At 47.4% G+C, this 22,982-nt stretch overlaps 1 protein-coding gene across 4 annotated transcripts in view; it reads left to right on the top strand.

Moving 5' to 3' along the window:
• Window positions 1-22,982, top strand: part of DNAJC17 (DnaJ heat shock protein family (Hsp40) member C17) — a 43,885-nt gene that overhangs the window by 10,973 nt on the left and 9,930 nt on the right. For all 4 annotated transcript variants that reach the window (XM_015141952.3, XM_015141951.3, XM_015141950.3 and 1 more), the window contains exons 2-4: window positions 20,167-20,236; window positions 20,565-20,623; window positions 20,858-20,945. In XM_015141952.3, the coding sequence (XP_014997438.1) occupies window positions 20,167-20,236; window positions 20,565-20,623; window positions 20,858-20,945 (217 nt within the window). The remainder of the gene's footprint in view (window positions 1-20,166; window positions 20,237-20,564; window positions 20,624-20,857; window positions 20,946-22,982) is intronic.

The following is a 22,982-nucleotide window of genomic DNA, read 5'->3' as shown; positions in this document are numbered from 1 at the left end:
TTTTTGTATTTTTAGTAGAGACGGATGTCACCATGTTGGCCAGGCTGGTCTTGAACCCCTGACCTTGTGATCCGCCCGCCCCGTTCTCCCAAAGTGTTGGGAGCCATCACGCCCAGCCCACACTGAACGTTTATTAAATCAAACTTGAGAGTGCCTGGTTCTTTTTCATTTCCCTTCCTTTTCTCCATGAGTGTTTTAGAGGAGGGTTGAAACATTTCCCTTAAACAGCATTTTTATTAAGTGCCTGTTTTGTGTCAAACTCTGAGCCTGGTGCTAAGGATACAAATGTGAAGAGAAGCAGTTTTAGGGCCCCCACATCTTGTCTGTTTCCATCTTCTCTGTCTCTTGCTCCCGGGGCCCATCATTTTGAAATGCAGAGGCTAACGTTGGCAGTTCTAGAAATTCGTGTTTTTCTTCCTTCCCTCCCTCCCTCACTTCCATCCCTTTCATCCCTTCTATCCCTTCCTCCCTGCCTTCCTTCCTTTTTTTGAGACACCATCTCCCTCTCCCACCCAGGATGGAGTGCAGGTGCGTGGTCATGGAAGCAATCCTCCTGCCTCGGCCTCCTAAAGTGTTGGGATCACAGGCACGAGCCACTGTGCCCAGCCTAGAAGTTTATGTTTTCTAATCAGTTGATGATTTCCTAGAGAGGATCTTGGTGCAGAAAATAACAGGTTTTCCAGAGAGGAGCAAGAGTCAGCTAAAAATACATATTAAAAATAAATTTACAGTGGCTCATGCCTGGAATCCCAGCATTTTGGGAGGCCGAGGCAGGGGCTCACCTGAGGTCGGAAGTTCGAGACCAGCCTGGCTGACACAGTGAAACATCTCTACTAAAAATACAAAAAATTAGCCGGGCTTGGTGGCAGGCACCTCTAATCCCAGCTGCTCAGAAGGCTGAGGCAGGAGAATCGCTTGAACCTGGGAGGCAGAGGTTGCAGTGAGCCGAGATCGCGCCACTGCACTCCAGCCTGGGTGACAGAGCAAGACTCCGTCTCAGAAAAAAAATAAATAAATAAAAATAAATAAATAAATTTAATAAAGAGAGTAACAGTTTTTATTTTTGTTTTTTGTTTTTTTAAAGATGGTCTCGCTTTGTTGCCCAGGCCAAAGTGCAGTGGTGCAATCATAGCTCACTGCAGCCTTGACTTCCTGGGCTCAGGTGATCCTCCCACCTCAGCCTCCTGAGTAGCTGGGCTTACAGGTGTGTGCCAGCATGCCAGGGTCATTTTTGTATTTTTTGTAGAGATGGGGTCTCACTATGTTGCCCAGGCTGGTCTTGAACTCCTGGGCTCAAGTGATCCGCTGGCCTTAGCCACCCAAAGTGCTGGGATTACAGGCATGAGCCACTGTGTCCAGCCAAAAGTAACAGGTTTTGTTTTTCTTTTCTTTTTTTTTTTTTTGAGAAGGAGTCTCGCTCTGTCGCCCAGGCTGGAGTGCAGTGACACAGTCTCCACTTACTGCAAACTCCGCCTCCTGGGTTCACGCCATTCTCCTGCCTCAGCTTCCCATGTAGCTGGGACTATAGGCGCCCGCCACCGCACCCGGCTAATTTTTGTATTTTTAGTAGAGACAGGGTTTCACCATATTGGCCAGGCTGATCTCGAACTCCTGACCTTGTGATCCGCCCGCCTTGGCCTCCCAAAGTGCTGGGATTGAAAGTAACAGTTTTTATAACTATCTTTAACGTGTGAGGCTAAGAATTGTTGCTTGTTGCATCTACCATGTGTTAAGAATAGATGGAAATCATGATACAGATGTTGGAATTGTAAATGTGCCTTCATAATTACCTTTGTACTTACTAGCAGTTACAGTTAAGAAAGTGGACTTTGGAGTCAGATTGTCTGGATACTTGCCCCATGACCTAGTTTGTGACCTGGAGCAAATATTTAACCAATCTGTACCTTGGTTTCCTCGTCTGCAAAACAAAGATGATGATAGTCTGTCCTTGATAGCACTGTTTTGAGGCTTGATCCATGTAAGCATTTGGCACAGTGCCTGGCACAGAGTGAACGCTCACTATGAGTCAGTTTTTGCTGTTTTCTTCATGAGTCCATCTTCCTTACACTGTAAGCTTGAAAGTCAAATATAAATCGCCCCCAGCTTGTGTCCTCCACCTGAACCCCTTCTTTACTCACTCCATTCCTGACACATCAGTGCTGAGTCACCTAACAGCACACCAGTGATTCTCGATTGAGGCAGTGGTCCGGGTAGGAAGGTGGTGGAGGATCAAGTAGAACAAAACTGAAGATCACCAGAGTTCAACGTTTAGTTCACAGCAACAAATGAATGGAGTTCATCACCATGGACAAGGTACTGTTTGAGCATGGTGGAACTTAGAGCTGAGTGAGATACCACTTCTGACTTCTGGCAGCTCACACAGTTATATGCTCAGTGAACACTGAGGTACAATGAATGAGGTTCAGTAAGAGTATACAAGAAAATGCTGTAGGAATAAAGAGGAAGACGTGATTTATATGACTGGTGTTTTTGTGCAAGATCTTGAAGGGAGAAAAGAATATATTGCAGCAGTTAGAAGGGATCTTCATGGTCATTTACTGTCTTATTTTGTAGACTGGAGAATGGAGGTTCAGAGAGGTTACAAAATTTGTCCACGACCATCCAGCGAGTGAGCATCAACCTGAGACTAGAGCCCCAGTCAAGATCCTTTCCACTCTTGTGCAGCCCACATGTGTATTTCTGGGGGTCGCACTCTGTCTTCCAGGCTGGGACCACAGGAGTGCCCCATGCCTGGATAATTTTTTTTTTTTTTTTTTTGAGATGGAGTCTGGCTCTGTCGCCCAGGCTGGAGTGCAGTGGCCGGATCTCAGCTCACTGCAAGCTCCGCCTCCCGGGTTTAGGCCATTCTCCTGCCTCAGCCTCCGGAGTAGCTGGGACTACAGGCGCCCGCCACCTCGCCCGGCTAGTTTTTTTGTATTTTTTAGTAGAGACGGGGTTTCACCGTGTTCGCCAGGATGGTCTCGATCTCCTGACCTTGTGATCTGCCCGTCTCGGCCTCCCAAAGTGCTGGAATTACAGGCTTGAGCCACCGCGCCCGGCGCCTGGATAATTTTTAGAAAAATATTTTGTAGAGATGGGGTCTCCCTATGTTGCCCAGGCTGGTCTCGAACTCCTGGGCTCAAGCAATCCTCCTGCCTTGGCCTCCCAAAGTGCTGGGATTACAGGCGTGAGTCAGCATGCCCAACCTGCCTTTTTCTTCTATCTATAGCAGCCTTACCTTTCATTTGAAGCCCTTTGGAGGGTGTGTAGCTCACTCACCTTGGCAGGTAATTGCCTAGGGAAGCCAGATGCTTGAAAATGCATTTTGATTGTTTTTCAAGACTCAAAGCTTAAGTCTATTTATCAGGAAAACTACCAGGGAAACTTAATGTTGACATTTTCTGGGAGGGAGGTTATATTATAGCATAGAAATTACTGTAAGGAAAAGGCTGTTTTATCTTTAAGCTAGCTATTATCTCGGTACCACTAGCTACATATTTCTTTTATACCCTAGAAAGTGGTACATCAACATTGTTTCTTACAAATTTAAGAAGACTTGGTTTTTGAGGACAGAGGACAGACAAGGGCTCAAGGGAGCAACCAGGGCATGCCGATGTGGAGTGCCTAGCTTGACAGGGAGTGGGCATGGCCTAGGGTTTGCTGACAAAGGTCATAGGAGATGAATCTGAGAACTGTGTGTTTGGGCCTCTAGGCCCTAGGGTGGTTACGCTTGATTCTGTGGGCATCTGGGGGCCATTTCTGGATCTGAAGTGTGCCTGACGAGGTCTCCAAAGGGGGCCTTTCCCAGAGCCTCTTATATCTAGACCAGATGCTGAGGCCTTAAGGTTGGGTACTGAGCCTGTTTGTTTTGTTTTGTTTCAGGCGGAGTTTTGCTCTTTTTGTCCAGGCTGGAGTGCAATGGCACGATCTTGGCTCACTGCAACTTCTGCCTCCTGGGTTCAAGCGATTCTCCTGCCTCAGCCTCTCCAGTAGCTGGGATTACAGACGTGTGCCACCACACCCAGCTAATTTTTGTATTTTTAGTAGAGACAGGGTTTCACCATGTTGGCCAGGCTAGTCTCAAACTCCTGACCTCAGGTCATCTGCCCACCTCAGCCTCCCAAAGTGCTGGGATTACAGGTGTGAGCCACTACGACCGGCCGCCTGTTGTTTATTATTTTATTTTATTTTATTTTTTTGAGATGGAATCTCTGTTACCCTGGCTGGCATGCAATGGTGCGGTCTTGGCTCACTGCAACCTCCGCCTCCTAGGTTCAAGTGATTCTCCTCCCTCCGCCTCCCGAGTAGCTGGGTCTACAGGCACACGCCACAATACCCAGCTAATTTTTGTATTTTTAGTAGAAATGGGGTTTCACCGTGTTGGCCAGGCTGGTCTCAAACTCCTGACCTCAGGTGATCACTTGCCTCGGCCTCCCAAAGTGCTGGGATTATAGTCATGAGCCACCACGCCCAGCCTTTTTAAAATTTTTTTGTAGCCTCAATATATTACCACATTGTTTATTTATTTATTTATTTATTTATTTACTTATTTATTATTTTTTTTAGAGGCAGGATCTCCCTATATTGTCCAGGCTGGTCTTGAACTCCTGGGCTCAAGGGATCCTCCCACCTTGGCCTTCAAAAGTGCTGGGATTACAGGTGTGAGTCACCACACCTGGCCTATTTTTTTTTATTTAAGTTATTTTTTCCAAGCCTGGTTTCACCAAAGCTGTCTGGCTGAAGCTCTGGATTTTTGAAGTTACTTAGCTGCCTGTTAAGTCAAAAGGAATGATTCATTTGTGTTTGTAAGCTGTAAGCAATTCATTAGCATTCAAGATAATACCTCACATATTGTATGACACCAAAGTGCTTTCACATAAATTATCTCATTTGATGTGACCTTCAAAACAAGCCTGTGAGGTAGGCAAGGACCATTGGCACTAGTTCATAGATGTGGAAACAAAGACTCCGAGAGTTTAAGTGATTGGCTCAGCATAAGGTGGCGGGTTATTGTAGAGCCCCTCCCCACACCTGAATTTTCTGTTTATTTGGAAAGAGAGCCTCGCTCTGTCGCCCAGGCTGGAGTGCAGTGGCGCGATCTCGGCTCACCGCAACCTCCGCCTCCTGGGTTCAAGCCATTCTCATACCTCAGCCTCCCGAGTAGCTGGGACTACAGGCGTGTGATGTGCCGCCACGCCCGGCTGATTTTTGGGTTTTCAGTAGAGACAGGGTTCACCATGTCGACCAGGCTGATCTGAAACTCCTGACCTCAAGTGATCCACCCGCCTCAGCCTCCCAAAGTGTTTGTATCACAGGCGTGAGCCACTGCGCCCGGCCCACACCTGAATTTTTTACTCCTCTTTCAGAACTTTTTCCATGACCCACACTTCAGGAGCAGTTAGATCTACAGGAGACGGGTCTGTGGGCCCCAGAGAGTCTCGCAACCCCATCTGTGACACAGAGAGATTTTACCTGCCTGGGACTTGGGTAAACCCAGCAGGTAGTAAGCGGCTCTGTCCAGCTTAAGGAATTGTGTTAAGATTTGTGTTAAAACTGCTATAACACAGTTTCCATTTCAGTTAAGTTAGTGGCATTCAAAATGTTTTCCATTTGCATAACATTTTCCCTATTTTTGCTGTTCCTGAGTATTGTTATTCAGTTATTTTCACTAAATTAACTAATTTCTTTCTTTTTTTTAAATTTTTGAGATGGAGTCTCACTCTGTCGCCCAGGCTGGAGTCCAGTGGTGCAATCTCGGCTCACTGCAAGCTCCGCCTCCCAGGTTCACGCCATTCTCCTGCCTCAGCCTCCTGAAATCAACTAATTTCTTTTTACTATACAAATTTGTTTATAAAGGAAACAATGCATTAAGGGAAGACAGAAAGGAATGAGATGTAGGAAGTACCAGGGTGGCCCAGACGGAAGGAGTTCTACCCCCCGGGAAAGGGCAGAGACTGGGCAGAGAAAGTGGCTCTGGGGCTAGAGACCCAGGCCTCTAGGGGTTGAGAGTGACAGCAGGCAGTGGAAAGATGTTTCTGGCAGATCTGGGCAGTGAGAATCTACAACCTGAGAGAAGACGGTAGGAAAGGCTTTTGGGCTCTGAGCCTAATATAGCGGTGGTTAGGATAAGGTTAAAAGGGAGGAGGTGGGCCAGAGAGCAGGGTGGCATCTGAGGAGGAGAAAGAGGGCTGTAGACTGAGCTTCAGGTGGGCTGGTCTGGGGAAGTGGACTGAGGAGGGCAGGACAGGAGGGAGTACTGTGGGGGAGTGAAGGAATGGGGACCTGGAGATGAGAGCCAGGGGGATGGGAGGAGTGACCTCAGGATGGACTGAGGAACCAGAGCCCAAAGAGGGTACAAGGACCATCATTTGGTGAGAAGCAGGCCAGGCTCCGTGTGTTGCCCCAAGTGTTCCAGGTGGCACAGGCCCCTGTTCTGAGACTGAACCATAGGCCATGGTTATCAACCTGAGAGGGATGTCAGTGTGAGGCCCAGGTTCTCTGGTGTTATCTTGGTATCACCAGCAGGCCCGTGTTTTAGGAGCATTGAGCTGAGGGGCTGTCTGTGGTTGGCCAGCTCTCTGCTTGTGCCAAGCCTTCAGAGCAGCCCACAGGTTGTACGGTGCCCAGACATTTGGGGATTTCTTTGTAGTGCTGTCCCAACAGGGGTCATAGGCTCTAAGGAATGAAAGGATCAATCTTTCAGGCAGAGGGGACTTTTGTTTTTATTTATTTCTGTTTATTTAAAGAGATGGATCTCACTGTGTTGCCCAGGCTGGCATGCCATGGCATGATGACAGCTCACTGCAGCCTCAAACTCCTGGACTCAAATAATCCTTCCCAGCCCCCCACGTAGCTGGGACTCCAGGTGCATGCCACCACGCCTGGCTCATTTTTAAATTTTTTGTAGAGGTGCGATTCGCTTTGTTGCCCGTGCTGGTCTTGAACTCCTGGCTTCAAGTGATCCTCTTGCTTTGGCCTCCCAAAATGTTAGGATTACAGGCATCAGCCACGATGCCTAGCCAGAGGGGACTTTTAGACAAGTGCCCAGAGCTCTGTGGTTTGCTTCCTGCGTGTGACATCAGGCAGTCACATACCTCTGGGGTTCCTGCCAGAGGAACCCCAGAGGGGATGGGGAGGCATCTGCCTCGCCGGGCTTGGGGAGATGTAGCTGCCCCAGCTGTTATCACTCACTGTCCCTGTGACTGGAACTGGGCCTGGCAATGGGTTTCCAGCTGATTCACCCGAGATTCTTTGTCCATTCAGTGCTTGTTGTCACAGAGTTGCCTCCCTCTGTGTCCTCCTTATCTAAGTCTAACCTCTCAGCCTGGGCCTCGTTACTTGTACCACTTACTTACCTGGCTCCAAGTTTTGTTATAAGAAAGGACAGCAACTTAAAAAAAATAATGATCCTTCTTTGTAGGGCACCTTTCTTTTAAGTTAATGATAGCTATTTTCTATTTATTGGATCCCTTAGCACTTTGCTTTTTGGGTGAGTCAGGAGTTCCTTCCCCCGTCAAGAGGTGGAACTGGAGGCAGGCGGATGTCAGAGGCCCTGCTGTGTGCCTGCGGCAAAGCTCAGTGGAGGTGGCTAGAGGCCCAGCTCCCAGCCCCCCTCCCCTGCTCTGGGTTCAGGTTGCTGAAAGTGGTAGAACCGGATGGAGCTTCCGGGGAAGGGCTGGGTGACTGCCAATTTATTATTCATTGTCTGATGTGGGCAGTGCGGGATAACACTTAGTTCCCACTGTGGTTATCCTGGCAGTCTGCTTTAGTAATTCCTTCCCTTTCCCAGACTTGGTTTTTTAAGAGGAGGTGTTAGCAGGGACGAGGAGAAATTGTGAAATAGTGGTCAGATCTCCTAGGATCTGGATGGCACCTACTTCCTTCTGCTCCTCAGTGGGTCTGAAGTAATTGACATAGTTGAGGTTTCCGATTGTATTTTGGTTGAGAACAAATGAATGTTTGCCGATTCATGCAACAGATATGTATTGTGTGCCTGCTGCGTTCCAGGTGCTGTTCACTGTTCTGGACCCTGGGGAGAAGCAGAACTCCCTGCCTCCTAAGTACATCCACTTTGTCAGGGGAACCCCCATACCTTCCTCTACCCTTACGCTCCCATTTAAGGTACAGTTATAACCGGCTTCTCTGTTTCTCCAGACCGTACCAGAAAAGAAGCAGCAGATGAGCAGCACTTCTAGGGAAGGGCTGGCATCTGGCCATCTAGTAGAGGCCAACTAAGGAAGTAATAGGAAAACTATTAAAAGAGTAGATTTTGAAATCCTCACCACCTAGGGAAGCAAATGAAAAGCCTGACGCTGCTCTCCATAGAGCGTGTCATACTATTCAGTAGTTTATGTTCTGGATGATGATCCTGAGACATCAAAGACAGATTAAACTCAACCAGTCTAGGATGGAAAAAGGGTGGTAGACAGTGAGGTTTTTAGAAGGACATCAGGAGAAAGACCACGTTTCTGCAAATTGGAGTTTGAAGTCCTCGGGGAGCTGACCTTTATCTGAGATCTTCGTCCTTCTGGGGCTAGGCCTTGGAAAGAGCTTGTCCTCTGAAAAGCCATGATCTGGACGGGGAACTTTGGGTTGGAAACATTTGAACCGTCACCTGGATGCTTTGTGAAATGTCAGAAATGCAAGTGTCTCTAAGTGCTAGAGAGACCAGGTGATTTAGGGGAAACTTACGGGTAAAGAAGGAAAGCTGCAAATGAAGGCTCTAGGAGCCTTCCGCACCTTGCTGGGGCCGCTTCAGCTCTGCCTAAGTGATCCCAGCACCTGCAGACACAGTTTCTTTCTTTCTTTTTTTAGAGATGGGGTCTTGCTATGTTGCCCAGGGTGGTCTCAAACTCCTGAGTTCAAGTGATCCTCCCGCGTCAGCCTCCCAAAATGCTGGGATTACAGGCATGAGCCACTGGACCTGGGCCAGACTCAGTTTCTGGAGGAGCTTGCAACCTGGGATTCCTGGGTTTCAGCAGTCCTGTCTATCCTGTATCATGAGGAGTAAGATTTTAGAGGATGGCCCCTCTATTTCCTGTTCTTCTGAAAGTTCCTCTCCTTCCCAACTTTAGGATAGTTATAAGAAATATTGTTGCACATTTTTACTCTGAATCTAGCCTTTTGAACTGTTCATAAGGTAGGATTATTTAATAATAAACAATACTGAGAACGGAAGCTTTTTCAAAGACCTGCTTTAGGAGAGTTGTGTTTACATGGTGAGAAATTCTTCAGGCAGCAGTCAACTCCAGGAGGGCTGGGCAAAGCTGGGGATCTAGTTTGTAGCACAAAGCACCAAATTCTAGGCCAACCGGTTCAAAGTCAAAACTGGTCTTCCAGGCTAAAACCAAGGGATGGGCCCTGCCCAGGGCAGGTTTAGCAGTTAAATATAGTAATAACTAGTTAATCAAGACAGACATACCTGACCAACATTCTTAGGTCAGCTGGGTTTTGATTCAAGGCCACGCTGGAAAATCTCAGGCTACCTACCCATCCCTTTTGCCCCTTGAATGAGAGTATTTCAGAGACCCTGAGAGTTAACCCAGGATTGAATTTTAGATCTACCCCCCAGCAGACTCAAATCCAGCCGTGTCCACCTAGGGAATTCAAATGGAGTTGACCTGTATCCACTGTGGACCCCGGTCCATTCCTGAATTCCTGTCCATTTGGCATCCTGCTGGCCTGGTGTCACATTTACCCTCTTCCGGAAGTAGAGGAGAGAAAGGTTTGGGAACTTGTAGGAAGCACGTAGTTTTTGTCAGGTTCTTACACAGATCATTTTCTTTCCAGCAGCCCTGCCCGTAGGGTTTATTCTTCTCACTTTGATGTTGAAGCCCCTAAGGCTGTGTGAGCTTCAGTAATTTGCCCAAGGTCATGCTATTAGTATGTAGAAGATTCCGAATTTGAAAATACATCTGTCAGACCCCGGAACTTGCCCTCTTTTAGTGAACCGTGCTGCCTCCTAGCTTAGAATTGTAGAAAGAAGCTAAACAATTTTGTTTTTGGTTCTTACCAGTTTTTTTCTTGTATCACTTGGAAAGTAATACAAGCTTATAGAAAGTAAGTATCAGCTGTAACCCTTACTTTCAGCTGTTTATAAGGTAGGATTATTTAATAATAAATAACACTGAGACCAGAAGCTTTTTCAGGGATATCCCTTTTCTTTCAGAGGTATTGTTGTTGTTGTTGTTGTTATGGACTTTCGCTCTTCCCTCCCAGGCTGGAGTGCAATGGTGCAATCTCAGCTCACTGCAACCTCTGCCTGCTGGGTTCAAGTGCCTCAGCCTTCTGAGTAGCTGCGATTACAGGCTCCCGCCACCATGCCCAGCTAATTTTTGTATTTTTAGTAGCGACGGGGTTTCACCATGTTGGCCAAGCTGGTCTCGAACCCCTGACCTCAGGTGATGTGCCCGCCTCGGCCTCCCAAAGTGCTGGGATTACAGGTGTGAGCCAACACACCCAGCCCAGAGATATTTTTATATTTGTGTATTTCTGTCTGGTGGGGATGAAAGTCCTAGCCTCCCTGTTTGGGCTTATCCGACACCAGTCTGGCAGAGGTTTGGGGTGGCAAGAGTGGAAGTCTGTGCTCTCTACCTGGCCTTTGATGGCGTGGGTGGGGTGGTGGCTACTGTTTTTTCTGTGGTAATTGACTGGAGTAGAATATAGAATAGTTCTTGCCTAAAGTAATGTTTCTATGGCTTTTCATTGAATGGATTTTTGGTATCATAATTAACCCTTATGTCATAGTTTCCTCATTTGTAAAATGAGGAGGATACTAATTTCTTTTTTTTTTTTTTTTTTGAGATGGAGTCTCGCTCTGTCGCCCAGGCTGGAGTGCAGTGGCCGGATCTCAGCTCACTGCAAACTCCGCCTCCCGGGTTTATGCCATTCTCCTGCCTCAGCCTCCCGAGTAGCTGGGACTACAGGTGCCCGCCACATCGCCTGGCTAATTTTTTGTATTTTTAGTAGAGTCGGAGTTTCACCGTGTTAGCCAGGATGGTCTCGATCTCCTGACCTCGTGATCCGCCTGTCTTGGCCTCCCAAAGTGCCGGGATTACAGACTTGAGCCACCACGCCTGGCCAGAGGATACTAATTTCTACCTCATAGGGGCTTTAAGAGTTAAGTAAGTTAATATACGTAAAGCACTTCAAATAGAGCTTGCCATATGGCAAGCAGTGTGTAAGTGCTAGCTGCTATTTTTGTTGTTTTGGAATTTAAATGATTCCTGACTTTTCTCTGTTATGACTAATGGTATAAATGAACAGCAGCGTTTATAGATATTATATGAATTTCTAAGTATTTCTTTAGAATAAACTCTTACAGGGGCCTTGCTATCAAAGGGTCGGCTTTTCAGAGCTTCCTGATATACACTGTCAGATTACATTCCAGAACCCTCATGTCAGTGTACACATTCACCACAGCGCCACTAACATGCCATTTTTATTTTATTTTATTTATTTATTTTCGAGACGGAGTTTTGCTCTTGTTGCCCAGGCTGGAGTGCAGTGGTGTGATCTCGGCTCACTGCAACTTCTGCCTCCTGGGTTCAATCGATTCTCCTGCCTCAGCCTCCTGAGTAACTGGGAGTGCAGGCGTGCGCCACCATGCCCAGCTAATTTTGTATTTTTAGTAGAGACTGGGTTTCTCCATGTTGGTCAGGCTGGTCTTGAACTCCTGACCTCAGGTGATCCACCCACCTCAACCTCCCAAAGTGCTGGGATTACAGGCGTGAGCCACTGTGCCCGGCCTTAACTTGCCATTTAGCTGTTGACGGACAGATGAAAAATGGGTTTTCATGTTTGAGGCTGAACATTTTTCATGTTATTAACCATTCATATTCATTTGTGACTTCTCTCTTCATGTTCCTTCTCTATTTTCTTGTTTTGTTTGTTTTTTTCTGAGGACTCTGTATGCATTCTTTATGTAGTCAAGACTGTGTTGTCCGTCATATTTCATGCAGATTCTTCCCTCAGTTTTCATGTACCTTGTCTTTTAATTTTATCTATGATTTTATTATTATTTTTTGAGACGGAGTCTTGCTCTGTTGCCCAGGCTGGAGTGCAATGGCGCAATCTCGGCTCACTGCAACCTCTGCTTCCCTGGTTCAAGCCATTCTCCTGCCTCATCCTCCCAAGTAGCTGGGACTACAGGCATGTGCCACCATGCCCAGCTAATTTTTGTATTTTTAGTAGAGATGGGGTTTCACCATGTTGGCCAGGTGGGTCTCGGAACTCCTGACCTCAGGTGATCCGCCTGCCTTGGCCTCCCAGAATGCTGGGATTACAGGTGTGAGCCACTGCACCCAGCCTGTCTATGATTTTTGACTTTGAGAAATTTGAAAAGTTTTCACTATCAGATCCACTCGTATTGTGTGTGTGCGTGCGCACATTCACGTGTGTGATTTCTTCGCTTTTATGCTCAGGAATTTCTTCTGGGAAAGGCTAAAAGCAGTTTAATAGTCCCATTACTTTCTTTTCTTTTCATTTTTTAAGTTTTTTTTTTTAATTAGTATTTTGCTCTATCTGGAATTGTTTGTGTGTGTTTTGTTGTTGTTGTTGGTTTTTTATTTTTTGAGACCTGGTGTCTGTCGCTCTGCTGCCCAGGCTGGAGTGCAGTGGTATAACCATAGCTCACTGCAGCCTTGAACTCCTGGGCTCAAGTGATCCTTTACCTCGGCCTCCCGAGTAGCTGGGATGACAGGTGTACACCACCACGTCCAGCTCATTTAAAAAAAAAATTTGTACAGACGGCATCTCATATGTTGCCCAGGTTGGTCTTGAACTCCTGGGCTCAAGCGATCCCCCCGTCTCAGCTTTCCAAAGTGCTGGGATTATAGGTGTGAACCACTGTACCTGGCCTGGAAATTATTTTGGTATGTGGTTTAAGATGAAGATATAACTTTTTTTTCACTTCGTGTAATATATTATAATAGTATCTTTTGCCACATACTTAAATACTTACTACAATTTGTTTTTTGGCTTTGCCTATGTTCCATTTATCTTGCTTGCTGCTTTTGTGCTTTATGATATATTCTCTCTTTTTTGGTGGGGGACAGAGTCTTGCTGTGTCTACCAGGCTGGAGCACAGTGACTTGAACATGTCTCGCTGCAGCCTCGATTCCCCCCTGGACTCAAGGGATCCTCCCACTTCACTCTCTCACGTAGTTGGCACTACAGGTGTGCACCACCACATCACAAAAAATTAATTTTAAAATTTTTTGTAGAGATGAGGTCTTCCTATGTTGCCCAGGCTGGTCTCAAACTCCTAGACTCAAGTGATCCTCCCACCTCAGCCTCCTGAAGTGCTAGGATTACAGGTGTAAGCCACCATACCTGGCCTATGATACATTCTCATAGCAGACAGAAAACATTGAGGTACAAGTTATTTGGGCTTGGAGACCCCCCACATTAAACCTCCTTACTCATCCATCCTGGTTTATTACGGTTGAACTCGGGAAGCTCTCCTCGTCTGGCCTGCTCAGAATGAGCATCCTGGAGCGTTCCCTTCCAATTGTTCTATTGCATTTTTGAATCACATGTAAACCTCAGTGTATTTTCAGTATCATACTCAAGTTAACTTTATCCTTTTTTTTTTTTTTTTTTTTTTTTGAGATGGAGTCTTGCTGTGTCGCCCAGGCTGGAGTGCAGTGGCGCAATCTTGGCTCACTGCAGGCTCCGCCTCCTGGGTTCACGCCATTCTCCTGCCTCAGCCTCCCCTGTAGCTGGGACTACAGGCGCCCGCCACTGCACCCGGCTAATTTTTTGTATTTTTAGTAGAGACGGGGTTTCACCGTGTTAGCCAGGATGGTCTCAATCTCCTGACCTTGTGATCCGCCCACCTCGGCCTCCCAAAGTGCTGGGATTACAGGCGTGAGCCACTGCGCCCGGCCAACTTTTATCATTTTTAAATCCCTGTTTTCTCCTCTTCCTGGGCCCGGTTTGCGTTTCTTTGCCTGTATGTATCCTACCCCTATTCCCCAGCATTTCTTTATCCCAGGTCTGTACATTGAAATCTGTTTGTACACATTGTTCTTTTCCTACAGTTTTCCTCTATTAATTTTTTTTTTTTTTTTAAAGACAGGTTCTTGTTCTGTCTCCCAGGCTGGAGTGCAGTGGTAAGATCATGGCTCATTGCAGCTTCAAACTCCTGGGCTCAAGTGATCCTCCCACTTCAGCTTCTTGAATTGCATGCCACTAAACCCAGCTCATTTTTAAATTTTTTGTGGAGATAGGGTCTTACTATGTTCCCCAGGTTGGCCTTGAACTCCCAGGCTCAAGCAGTCCTCCCGCCTTGGCCTCCCAAAGTGCTGGGACTACAGGCACGCGCCACTGCACCCGGCCCTATGACATTTTTTGGTTGAAGTTTTTTAATTAACCAAAATGTCCTTTGACAAAAAAATCTATTTTTTATTTCCATGTTTTATGGCAAACATGTCTTTTTTCATGTTCTTTTCTGTTCTCAGTACCTTTTCCTCATTAAAGCAGAACTTTCTGTTTCTCCTGTGAGTTGGTCTGGAGAAGTCTAAACTCTTATACCCTCTGTTTTGAAGGCTCTTTCAGGCTCTCTGCCTGGAGAACTACACACCTTTCCAGACCCAGCTCAGATACTGCCTCCTCCGGGAAGCCTTCAGAGCTAAATTAGTTGCTACCTTCTCTGTGTTCCCATTCTTATGGACCACTCTTAGGCATCTCACACATTGTAATTGGAACCGATTGCTTTCCCTGGCGTCCTCTTTGCTAAACAGTATCCTTCGTCAGTGTCAGAGAACATGCCTGATTGTTCTCCGTATTCCCCATCTCCCAATCAGAACCTGCATATCCTAGATCTCCATCAGCGAACACACAAGGTGGGGTCAGTGCAGTGCTGCACCGAGGGGCTCTCGGAGAGCTCTTTAGGGACCTTACTTCTCTCCCTGCTAATACCTAGCCAGTATATGAGACTGGCAGTGTTTTCCTAAAGGACCTGGAAATACAGAATGTTCAGCTCTGTATACTTTCAAAAGGTGGTTTGGAAGCTGAGGCACATGCCAGGCCATTGAGGGAATGGTGGTCTAGGATACCTCAAATTGATTGGGGCAGTCGTGTTTTGTTGTAAACCTTGGGAGTGTGGGAGGCTGGAAGGGCCAGGGGTAGGATGGGGTTCACCCAGGTGGGGAGTGAGAGAACCTTGTTACAGTTGTAACTAGTTGCATCAAATAAAATCTGATGAGACTCTTAAAGACACTTAACTTTTTTTTTTTTTTTTTTCCAATCAGCTTCTTCAAGTTGCTTATTAAAGGAACACATTCTGGAAAGAGAATTGACAAGGAAGCAAATTAATATGTAGATTAATTTATCATTATTACATAATTATTTTTCAGTTTGAATAATTTTATTTTCCTATTACAGTGAAAAACCAAACTTCCAATACTCAAAATAAATTATGAAACACAAAACAATATTTATCATTCCCTTAGAATAAAATTCAGAAAGCCTTCTCTCAAAAAAAGGAAAGAAAACGAAGGAGATGCCACTGCTGGACACCGCTTCTGTCTTGCTTTCTTACTGCTCCTTCTTCTTCTTCTTCTTCTTTTTTTTGAGATAGAATTTTACTTTTGTCGCCCAGGCTGGAGTGCAGTGGCGCAATCTCGGCTTACTGTAGCCTCTGCCTCCCAGATTCCTGCCTCAGCCTCCCTAGTAGCTGGGACTACAGGCGTGTGCCACCACACCCAGCTAATTTTTGTATTTTTGATAGAGACAGGGTTTTACCACGGTGGCCAGGCTGATCTCGAATTCCTGACCTCAAGTGATCGGCCCTCCTCGGCCTCCCAAAGTGCTGGGATAACAGGCATGAGCCACCACACCCAGCCTGCTCCTCCTTCTTCACACTCACTCCTACTCCCTCTCTCAGATTTACAAAAAGGAACATACAAACCATTTTATTTTTTTTTTTTTTTTGAGACAGAGCCTTACTCTGTCACCCAGGCTGGAGTGCAGTGACACAATCTCAGCTCACTATAGCCTCTGCCTCCTGGATTCAAGTGATTCTTCTGCCTCAGCTTCCCAAGTAGCTGGGATTACAAGCATGCGCCACCACTCCCAGCTAATTTTTATATTTTTAGTAGATACAGGGTTTCACCATGTTGGCCAGGCTGGTCTCAAATTCCAGACCTTAAGTGATCCACCCACCTCGGCCTCCCAAAGCAATGGGATTACAGGCATGAGCCACGCGCGCCCAGCCTACCCCACTTTGAAAGAGCCCCATGATACAAAATAAAACATCTTCCACAAAACCCGCCTACATCCCTGGGGCAAGACTACTACTCCTAGTCCTGAGGAAGTTCATCTTGAAGGTAGAGTTGCAGGTGATGCCACAGATACTGGGACATGGACCACCTCCCCCTCCCGTCCTCTCACCCATCCCAGAGAGAGGGTGGAGATAGGATCAGAGAGGAGGGGCCCAGAGGCTAGGAACAAACACCCAACAGACTCCTATCAGTGTGTGTAGGTGCTTATATGTGTGGGAACCAACCTTGATGTCAGAGGGCTGGGGACATTGAGAAAGAACATCTTTATAATATGTTTGGTATTGTTTTACTTGTTGGAAAAAAGCAAACAAAGGGCCCTGAAATATAAAAAATGTTCAGTAAAGGAAAGAGGCTGGGGGCACAATAAAGCAGGCAAAGAGAGCAAAAGAGAAAAGACGAATGATAAGCGACCTAAAAAGTAAAGATGACACTGTCTTAAGCTAGCACCTCCTTTCCCTTAATACTGTTCTTTTTTGTAGTGAAAACAGAGCTAGGGAGGGAGGGTTAGGGTGGGAAGTGAGCAGGCAGGGCAGGTGTGCTTCAGTGGGCGATTGGGAAGGCGGGCGGCACGTCTACACCCTCTCTGCCCAGCGCCTGTCCTGGGTGGTTCCTGCTGCCTCCAGCGCAGTCCAGTCGGGAGAACCAAACAGCTTGGGTTGCCCTGGCAGGTGCCCTGGCTGTGGCCCAGCAGGTGGCAGCACACCCCTGGAGGTCCTGGGCCTGTGGCTGCCTCGTGGACTTAGGAGTTGCCCAGCAGGTGTTCACCTGGTGGATGCTGGCTGCTTACCTCTGAAAGGCCTTAGGTAGCACACTTGGGCATAGAAGCGTTTCTTGCGTCCACCTTGGAAGCTTAGAAATCCAATCTGCTTAGCTCTTCCTCCAGGAGGTTTGAGCAGCAGGTAACACACCGAGCAGAAGGGAGAAAGCAAAGGCCTTGGAGGCGGAGGACGGATTCTGGGGTTGTGTACCCTTTCTTCACTTACAACAGCTATTAGGTAACACACGAAAGAGAATCTTGGTAGCTGTGTTTATTTTTACTTATGTAAGAAATATTGGGGTTTCTTTCTATTTATTTAAGAGAGAGGGTCTTGCTCTGTCACCCAGGCTGGAGGGCAGTGGCATCATCATAGCTCACTGCAGCCTCAAAATCCTTGGCTGAGGTGATCCTCCCGCCTCAGCTTCCTTAGTAGCTGGTATTAGAGGCACGCACCACTATGCCCAGCTAATTTTTTATTTTAATTTGATTTAATTTTTTTTTTTTTTTTGAGACAAGGTCTCACTCTGTCACCTAGGCTGAAGTGCAATGGTGTGAACATGCTCACTACAGCTTCATCCTCCCGGGCTCCAGTGAGCCTCCCACCTCAGCCTCCTGAGTAGGGGGACAAAGGCACATGTTACCACACCTGGCTCATGTTTAAAAAATTTTTGTAGTGATGAGGTCTTGCCATGTTGCCCAGGCTGGGCTGGAACTCCTAGGCTCAAGCGATCCTCTCGCCTCAGCCCCCTGAGTAGCTGGGACTACATGCATGCACCAGCACATCTGACAAAAAAAATTTTTTTTTTGAGACAGAGTCTCGCTCGCCCAGGCTGGAGTACAATGGCATGATCTCAGCTCACTGCAGCCTCTGCCTCCCAGGTTCAAGCAATTCTCCTGCCTCAGCCTCCTGAGTAGCTGGGACTACAGGCACATGCTACCATGCCCGGCTAATTTTTTGTATTTTTAGTAGAGGCTGGGTTTCACCGTGTTAGCCAGAATGGTCTTGATCTCCTGACCTCGTGATCCTCCCTCCTTGGCCCCTCAGAGTGCTGGGATTACATGCATGAGCCACCGCGCCTGGCTAATTTTTTATTTTTAGCAGCAATGAGGTCTTACTATATTGCTCAGGCTGGTCTTACACTCCTGAGCTTAAGCAATCCTCCCACCTCAGCTTCCCAAAGTGCTGGGATTACAGGTGTGAGCCACTGCACCTAGGCCATTTGTTTGTTTTAAACTCAAAAGTTTTTTGTTGTTGTTGTTTGTTTTTTGAGACACAGTCTTGCTCTGTTGCCCAGGCTGGAGTGCAGTGGTGCGATCTCAGCTCACTGCAACCTCCGCCTCCCGGGTTCACACCATTCTCCTGCCTAAGCTTCCTGTGTAGCTGGGACTACAGGCGCCCGCCACCATGCCCGGCTAATTTTGTATTTTTAGTAGAGACAGGGTTTCACCGTGTTAGCCAGGATGGTCTCGATCTCCTGACCTCATGATCCACCCATCTTGGCCTCCCAAAGTGCTGGGATTACAGGCTTGAGCCACTGCACCCAGCCTAAACTCAAAAGTTTATAATAAGATCTATGTCAGAACATGGATACCTCTGTCTATTATAATCTTTTATTTAAAAAAAAATTTTAATAAGCGTAGCAAATTCCTGAACAAACTTTTTTAAATTTATTTTTTGTTATTTTTTTGAGACAGGGTCTTCCTCTGTCACTCAGGCTGGAGTGCAATGGCATGATCTCGGCTCACTGCAACGTCTGCCTCTGGGGCTTAAGCGAGTCTTCTGCCTCAGTCTCCCGAGCAGCTGGGTCTACAGGTGCACGCCACCATGGCCAGCTTATTTTTGTGTTTTTAATAGAGACAGGGTTTTGCCATGTTGGCCAGGCTGGTCTTGACTCCTGACCTCAAATGATCCGCCCACCTCAGCCTCCCAAAGTGCCAGGATTACAGGCATGAGCCACCATGTCTGGCCAATCGTAATCTTTTTTTTTTTTTTTTTTGAGACAGAGTCTCGCTGTGTCGCCCAGGCTGGAGTGCAGTGGCACAATCTTGGTTCACTGCAGCCTCTGCCTCCCCCATGAATCAAGCTATTCTCATGCCTCAGCCTCCCAAGTAGCTGGAATTACAGGCAAATATGCCATCACACCCAGCTAATTTTTGTATTTTTAGTAGAGACCAGGTTTCGCCATGTTGGCCAGGCTGGTCTCCAACTCCTGACCTCAAGTGACCCACCCGCCTCGGCCTCCCAAAGTGTTATGATTACAGGCATAAGCCGCCATGCCTGGCCTCAATCATAATCTTTTATTTTATTTGAGACAGAATCTTGCTCTGTCGCCAGGCCGGAGTGTAGTGGTGTGATTTCGGCTCACTGCAACCTCTGCCTCCTGGGTTCAAGCAATTCTCCTGCCTCAGCCTCCCGAGTAGCTGGGATTACAGGTGCCTGCTAGTACACCCAGCGAATTTCTGTATTTTTAGTAGAGACGGGGTTTCACTATGTTAGTTAGGCTGGTCTCGAACTCCTGACCTCAGGTGATCTGTCCACCTCAGCCTCCCAAAGTGCTGGGATTATGGGCGTGAGCCACTGCGCCCGGCCAATCATCATCTTTTAAATAAGTCTCCCTGTTGATGGAGATCTTGGCTGGCTGGTATCAACAGTGTTACAGAAAGCATCCTTGTATATTTATTTTGCCGTACTTCTACAAGTCCAGATTCCTAGGACTGGGTTAAAGGGAAAGAACATTTTAAATTTTGATGGCTGAATTTTCCTCCAGATAGGTTGCCCCAGTTTATAGGCCCACCAAGAATGTGTAGAGTACCTGTCTGCGAGTGGCTGTAGAGAAAGCAGGGTACTGTGCTCCTGCCTGTTCCAGCGGCCCGTGGACATCTGCAGTGGTGAGACTGAGCACTTGGCAGGAAGTGGGCCCAGCTCCTAGGCTGGGCGACAGTGGCTCGCTCCTTCCATGGCCTTGGCCTCCTTCATTGCAAGCCTCCCCGGTGGCTAGGAGGTGGGCGTCAGCAGCTTCTCTTTTAGGTGTGTGTCGGATTCCCCTTACCCATTGAGCAAGGTTTTCCTGTTTGTCCCTGGGATGAGAGTGAATGACAGTGTCTTGTGTCTGACTCTTCCAGGTAAAGAAGGCATATAGGCAGAAGGCCCTCTCCTGCCACCCAGACAAAAATCCAGATAATCCAAGAGCAGGTGAGACTCTTCTGAGGGCATGGGGAGAAAGAGCCGCTCACCCAGGCCTGTGTTTCCTGATGTACGCTCTGCACGTGAGTGCTGTGGGGTGTACTTACACACAGCCTGGCTCCGGGCCGTGGGTCCCAGGGCTTCCCTTCATGTTAGGGGTGTCTGGTCAGTTGCTGAGGTGCTCACCCCTCCTAATTGGTCTGTCATCTGCTGATGTCGGCTTTTCTGCCATCCTGTGGCTTTTTTTAAGTGTTTTTTGTTTGTTTGTTTTTTTGAGGGAGCACACCATCACAAAGTCTTTATTTTTCTTCTCTCTCTTTTTGATCCTTATGTTTAGCTGAACTCTTCCACCAGCTTTCTCAGGCCTTGGAGGTGCTGACTGATGCTGCAGCAAGGGTAAGCATAGCCTCCTTCATCGGAATCGTCCCCCTTGATTAGAGACTACTGCTGCCCCTCAACCTCAGTCCTCTGCCCTTTGCCATGTGGCACAGTCCTTGCTGTCTCAGCCCAGGAGACCCAGTCACCAGGCTGCCACTCTGATGGCCCTTGGGCTAGGGGCCAGGCAGATTGCTGGGGCTCTGTCTTTACTCTCCGGCTGACCCTCTGCCCTGTGCCCCTTTCTCCTGCCAGGCTGCATATGACAAGGTCAGGAAAGCCAAGAAGCAGGCAGCAGAGAGGACCCAGAAACTAGATGAAAAAAGGAAGAAAGTGAAGCTTGGTAGGTGCCATCATAGTGCTCGGTGGCCTGTGGTTTCCTGCGGCCATTTTCATTCATCTCCCTCACCTGAAGCTTCACTTCCAGCAACTCATCTCAAAGCCTTTTGGCTCAGGCTCTGGGCAAAATGCTGCTCTTAGAGGTTGGTTCCTAAAGACACTCTTAGGAATAATAATGAGGTTTAATATTAGCTAAGCATGTGACAAATGCCTTATTGTCCCTTTAATTGTCATAACTGTACAAGGAAGTGTGGGTACTAAACCTTTTTTAAAAACATGGTTTTTTGGGGCCGGGCGCAGTGGCTCACGCCTGTAATCCCAGCACTTTGGGAGGCCAAGGCGGGTGGATCACAAGGTCAGGAGATGGAGACCAATCTGGCTATCACGGTGAAACCCCGGCTCTACTAAAAAAATACAAAAAAATTAGCTGGGCGCCGTGGCGGGCACCTGTAGTCCCAGCTACTCGGGAGGCTGAGGCAGGAGAATGGCGTGAACCCGGGAGGCGGAGCTTGCAGTGAGCCGAGATCGCGCCACTGCCCTCCAGCCTGGGCGACAGAGCGAGACTCTGTCTCAAAAAAAAAAAAAAAAAACACGGTTTTTTGAGACAGGGTCTTACCCTGTCACCTAGGCTGGAGAGCAGTGGCACGATCTCAGCTCACTGCAACCCCCACCCCCTGGGTTCAAGTGATTCTGGTTCCTCAGCCTCCCGAGTAGTGGGACTACAGATGTGTACCACCATGCCCAGCTAATTTTGTTCAATTTTTGTGGAGATGGAGTTTCACAATGTTGGCCAGGCTGGTCTTAAACTCTTGGCCTCAAGCTATCCACCTCAGCCTCCCAAAGTGCTGGGATTACAACTGTGCACTGCCGCACCTGGCCTCTGAAGCCATTTTTTATAGGCAAAGGAGCTAAGGCACCAAAAGTTTAAGAGCTTGCTGGAGCTGGGATTTAAACTTATCCAGGGTGAGTAAAATTGGTGCTTGTGGCCGGGTGCGGTGGCTCACACCTGTAACCGCAGCACTTTGGGAGGCTGAGGTGGATCACGAGAGGTGGATCACGAGGTCAGGAGTTCAAGACCAGCCTGGCCAAGATGGTAAAACTCCTTCTCTACTAAAAAAACAAAATTTAGCCGGGTGTGGTGGCGGGCGCCTGTAATCCCAGCTACTCGAGAAGCTGAGGCAGAGAATTGCTTTGTACCCGGGAGGCAGAGGTTGCAATGAGCCGAGATCACGCTGCTGCACTGTAGCCTGAGCAACAGAGCAAGACTCCATCTCAAAAAACAAACAAACAAACAAAAAACTGGTGCTTGTATTCACCATTTCTGGCTGAATCTTTTTTTTTTTTATTTTTTAATAGAGAAACGGGGTTTTGTACTGTCACCCAGGCTAGGGTGGCACCATCATGGCTCACTGCAGCCTCAAACTCCTGGGCTCAAGCAGTTCTTCTGCCTCAGCCTCCTGAGTACCTGGGACTACAGGTGCAAGCCACTGTGCCTGGCTGGGTCTTTTAATTTGTTCTAAACCCAATTCCTACCCAGAGTTTTCACTTTGAGAAGCTCCCTCAGAAGGATTCAAAGAGGTCCAGGCTTTCTCTTCTCTAATAGCTTTATTGAGGTATTCTTTGTATATCATAACATCAACCCATTTCAAGTCTACACTTCAATGATTTTTCGTAAATTTACCAAATGATGCAACTCTGACTATAAATCAGATTTGGAACATTTTCATCAACCCAATAAGATTGGTACAAGCATTTTTTTTTTTTTTCTCACTTAAAAAAACATCACTGGTTATAGCAGCATGGTCCAAGCACTTTTTTTTTTTTTAATTTTTGAGACAGAGTCTCCCTCTGTGGCCCAGGCTGGAGTGCAGTGGCACAATCTCGGCTCACTGCAAGCTCCGCCTCCCAGGTTCACACCATTCTCCTGCCTCAGTCTCCCGAGTAGCTGGGACTACAGACGCCCGCCACCACGCCTGGCTAATTTTTTGTATTTTTAGTAGAGATGGGGTTTCACCATGTTAACCAGGATGGTCTCGATCTG

This window comes from Macaca mulatta, chromosome 7, assembly GCF_049350105.2.
Source record: "Macaca mulatta isolate MMU2019108-1 chromosome 7, T2T-MMU8v2.0, whole genome shotgun sequence".
Classification (NCBI taxonomy): Eukaryota; Metazoa; Chordata; class Mammalia; order Primates; family Cercopithecidae; genus Macaca; species Macaca mulatta.
This window is presented reverse-complemented; position numbering and strand designations above follow the sequence as displayed.